The sequence below is a fragment of the Musa acuminata genome, chromosome BXJ1-7 (assembly GCF_036884655.1).
Source record: "Musa acuminata AAA Group cultivar baxijiao chromosome BXJ1-7, Cavendish_Baxijiao_AAA, whole genome shotgun sequence".
NCBI classification, from domain to species: domain Eukaryota; kingdom Viridiplantae; phylum Streptophyta; class Magnoliopsida; order Zingiberales; family Musaceae; genus Musa; species Musa acuminata.
This window is the reverse complement of record NC_088333.1, coordinates 41,450,001-41,454,708: the sequence shown is the minus strand read 5'-3', so window position 1 is coordinate 41,454,708 and position 4,708 is coordinate 41,450,001. Positions and strand designations below refer to the sequence as shown.

Below are 4,708 nucleotides of genomic sequence, written 5' to 3'. Positions count from 1 at the left end.
AGCATTAGAGGACCACGTCGATCTCACGTTGGAACAAATAATAGCATGGACCAGGTCATTTAAGTTGTAACTCAAACGAGCTGCCTCCGCCGTACGTTGACGCTTCGCCGTCTCCCTTGGCATGTGTGCCCATCCGTCCCATGTGCGCCACAAGCTCGTGCCACGCGTCCTCCATTTGCTGCTGTTAAAGCACCTACCCCGTCCTCGCTCCTGATTATTACCATGACCCACCCGCCATTCAAGTCTGTCCTCCGTCCTCTGTCTTGCTCTCCATAGTGCTCCGGCGAACAAAGGGGAAAAGTGCTTCGATGATGATGGAGGAATCATGGACATCGATCTGGACCTCGGTCCGCGGCTGGTTCACTCCCACCGTCCTCTTCCTGCTTCTCAACCTCGTGATCGGCACCATCGCCGTGACCTCCAAGAGCCTTCGCTCCCACCGCCGCCACCACCGCGACGGCGTAGACGTCCCGCCGGAGGATCTCCCACCGCTCTCACGTGGCCCCTCCGCCATGCTTGAGCGCATCCGTTCCATCGGCCTCTACCGCTTCCGATCCGGGGAGATCTCCATCGACGCCGCCCTCTCCCGGACGCTCCCCGAAGCGGCTCCTTTGGAGACAGCGACGGACCCTCCGGAGGCCGCAGCAAGCCATGAGGACAACCACGACCACGAAACTCACCAATACGGGCGGAGTCGGTCGGACACGAGGGAGGAAACGGCGGGGAAGCTGGCGGGAAAGATGAAGAAATCCGCGAGCGCCAGTTCGGCGTTCGATCACTTCGAGGCGGCTGAGATCGTACGGCGGCCGGCTACCGCGAGGGGCGGCCGCGGAGCGCCGGTTGCAGAAGAGGAGGAGGAGGTGGAGGTGGACGCGAGGGCGGACGATTTCATCAACCGGTTCCGGCAGCAGCTCCACCTGCAGCGGCTAGATTCCATTCTGAGGTACAAGGAGATGCTCAAGCGTGGCAAATGACACCACCACTAATACCAAGAAATCAAAACCTGCTGCTTAATTACATTCGTAGTGATGGTTATTTATTGTCGTTATTTTTTAACCTTTCTAGAGAATAAACCTTGTATTTGTGAATTAAATTATAGATTGGTATGTCTGAAAACGGCAAGCTAACGAGGTCGAATGTTGAATTCTTCTTCTTCCTAAATTTTATCTGCCTGATTTAGAGCTGGAGAAAAGGATTAGTGTCTGAACGTACAGGTAGCTTCTCTAAGTCACTCTGTGGATTGGATGGGGAAATTTGCCCTCTTAGTTGCGTCCTGGCATCTGTAGCAGGGAGACAATTAATGGAGCTTGCATCGAACTCCATCTCTGACCGACCTGCACATGCATGCTAATTAGGTGTCGGATCAAGCACCCTCACTAACTAAGAACTTGTTTCCGGATTCAGCTTTCTCTTCGTGTACTGTATGCTGGAGTCGATGCCATTGCCAGACCGCAGGGGCGTTCTGCTGTGGTGCCATAAGTACCTATGCCGAATTAAATTAACTGCGTTTATTTTGAAGGACAAAACAGGTTGTTCCGTTTTGATGAACTGTTTTGATCGGAGGGAAAAGCTTTGAGGTGAAACGGCGCTCACCAGCATGCTCGATGCATAGTTCTGGTGTTTATTGGGAGCTCGCACGCACTGTCATGTAGAACACATCACAAGGGAGTCGATGCATCTGGTGGTATGCTTGATTTCAACACAAGGTTCGAGTCAAACAGGTCGGTGCTTCAGCTATTACTAAAGACCAGCGCTGAAGAGACTCGAGCGCAGGTGGATTTTAATTCCATGCGTCGACGTATCATAACCAATCAGGCTTCGGAGCTTTCCGACCTCCACTGTCTTGCACCTGCGTGGGCACCTTCCGGCCACCATTAACTAATTCTGTGGTATTCTGAAGGCATCCTTGGGGATGATTGCGCCTCATCCGTCTCCGTCGAGCTGCTGAAGATTGAGCCACCACGCTAGCTCGATTCATATGGTCGGCAATAATGCCACCATCAATTCTGGACTCTGGAGACATCGAAGATTGTCTTTTTTCAACCCTGGTCGTTGGCCTATTCGACCAGTCGTCGTTACCAGTCAGGTCAGATAGAGAAAGACGTGCACAATAGCATCGATCCCCTCCTGCGTATCCAACTTGGAGAAAGGCATCTTCTTGTGGTTGGTGGCTCGCCGTGGCAAATGAGAGGTGAAGCGGATAATGCCCCGGCGGAGTGCTGCTGCAGATACCGAACGTACGATTCGCGAGTAGCTTGGATCGCTATGCCGATCATCTAAGCCCAAGCGTACGTAGGCCGGATTTCCCGGCCCCTTTGCGGCGAGGTCGAGCTCCTCCAGGTCGTCCGGCAAGGTGAAGATATGCTCCCTGAATTCGTGCATCACTAGTCCTCCGGACTCCAGCCGCTACCGTCGCCAACGCGGCCTCCGACCATGTCGGAGGAAGGTCGTATCGGACCGTGGAAGCAACTCGTGGGTTCGTGAGATTGGTGACTCAGACATCCAATTGTCTTTACGAATGAGACATGTTACCATGACGATCAAACACCCTTATTTTTAACGTGTCCGAATAGGAATTTATTTATCTGATTTGTTTTGCTACTTGACATTTTAATTCTCCTCAGTTGTGCCAATAAAAAAATTAAAGCCAATTAAGTTGGAATTTAAGTACACGTGTAACAGAAAAAGTAAGTTTTTATTTTTATTTTTAATTTTTTTTGAAATATTACGGATGAACCTACTCGCTATAATAGTGTCTTTGTTCAAAGTGACGTGCTTATATGAACAACACCGCTCGTAGCTTTGAAGTTTTACAATGTATTCACACAACGAACAATGGGGAGGGTTGCGGGGTCCAACGGGGGGCCCAGAAAATGAAACGCCGACATGGCCCCACACAACGAACTTTCGGCCACGAGTGACTCAGCCTCTTCGTTATTATTCTCATCTTCCTTTTGGACAGAAAAAAGCAAGCGACGACTTAACAAATAGTCTGATGCTGCGGGACAGCTTAAAACAGAGCAACCTTTTGCTTTGATTCATTCTCGTGTGAGAAGAACATGGCACGTTGAGTTAATTAAGCCCGAGTTACACCCAAGTGGTCATCATGTAATATCACCAAATAAAAGAGAGGCCCAGAAAGAGCCAATCCAATCCCTTTGCCTTCCAGTACCATCATTTCTAATGGGATCCACTGACCGATCGCAAGCGGGTCGGGCACCATCCTTTCGCCCAATGACGATGCAGGTGGGCGAACGGGTTAGAAATGAGCGAGTAAACGTCGCTCGAGCGAAAAGGGCGACACGGGCGGCCCGGGTCCCCCGAACCGGTCGCTCAAGTAGGCGGTCGCTGGGGTCCAAAAGCAAGTCGAACTGGTTGAGACGCGTAACTCGTTACCGGCGGTCTTAATTTCTTCCTACTATGGAACGAGGACTCCGTCGCTTACACACAGAGACACGTAGCATTTTTACCTCATCGGATGTACGTATCTGATTACGATGATTGGTATTTGACGGTGACGTCAGACGACGGGATCCGTTCGATTTCAACCGTCTTTTTAAGCGGGCGGTAGAAGCGATGCGGACGGAGTCGTTTCCCCTCTTCTTCCTCTTCCCTCGTCGAGGTCGACCATCTCTCCTCCTGCGATCCCCTGCCGATCTTTATTCCTCTCCCCGGTAAGCCTGCAAACTCATTTCTCTTCTTCTTTTGCCCACTGGATCGCAGCCTTCGTCAATTCTTTGACGCATACCACGCATTGCGACGCAGTTGATCCCTTCTTTATCTCGTGTTTTCGTGGTTTCGATCACAATCGTGGTTCTCTTTTCACTTGTCTCATTGTTCAGAAGGATTTTTATATCGACCGGATATATGTGATGGGGGTGTGGTTTTCAGCTTCAGCTTTCTTTGTTGAATTAGTCTTTTTCTCCTTTTCGCCCTCTCCGAGTCCGGTGTCTCAAAATCTTGATCTCGTCGTGTACGTTAATGCTTTTCGTTTTTAGCTGATCGAGCTTAGCGATATAATACTTAAATGGATGGCTTTCTTATCAACGATGAGCAACGAGGAGTATCACATCCTGCGTAGAATGTTTTCTAATTTACTGACTTACCTGCCAATTCTAGTGAATTATGTTGCAAAAGTATTGTTGTTTGCCTTGCATGACAAATTCGAGTATTTTAGTCATATTAGGGGTTTGAATGATCATCATGTGATTGCTTATTGGTTTTTTGGTCCCACACAGTTAATATGCCATTTCGTTTTATCCTTTAGTTTCAATGATTTTTTTTTTGGAGGAGGTCTGCTAGTAGATCATGTTAATAAATAAACTTGATTATTAATGACTAAAATATGATCTCTGAGTTTCACTGACTAAAATTTGAATTTAGTTTCCTCATTTTTTTTTACTCTAGTCAAATTGTTTTATGTCGTGGTAACTCATTTGGATTACCAAATTCTAGACTAGTTTTGTTGTTTAGAAAGTTAGTAGTATGTCAAATTATCCTGTCATGTGTCATGTCCCTTTTGTCTTGTTGGCTTTCCTTTCTTTTTTCTTTTTTTCCCTACATGGGGGGAGGAGGGGAATCACATTTCTTGAATTTTTACAGGGTAATGTCAAATTGAAGACAACTGACCCTTTTTTTTCTCTTCTAGATATGGATGAAGGTTGTTGTTCTGTTCAACTTATAGATGGAGACGGTGTGTTCAACGTCA

At 48.1% G+C, this 4,708-nt stretch overlaps 1 protein-coding gene across 1 annotated transcript; it reads left to right on the top strand.

Annotated features, from left to right (window-relative positions):
• The first annotated feature begins 207 nt into the window (after positions 1-207).
• Positions 208-1,144, top strand: LOC135679474 (pathogen-associated molecular patterns-induced protein A70-like). The gene has a single exon (XM_065193269.1). The coding sequence runs from the start codon at positions 309-311 to the stop codon at positions 972-974; it is 666 nt and encodes a 221-aa protein (XP_065049341.1). The 5' UTR covers positions 208-308; the 3' UTR covers positions 975-1,144.
• Positions 1,145-4,708: the final 3,564 nt, after the last annotated feature.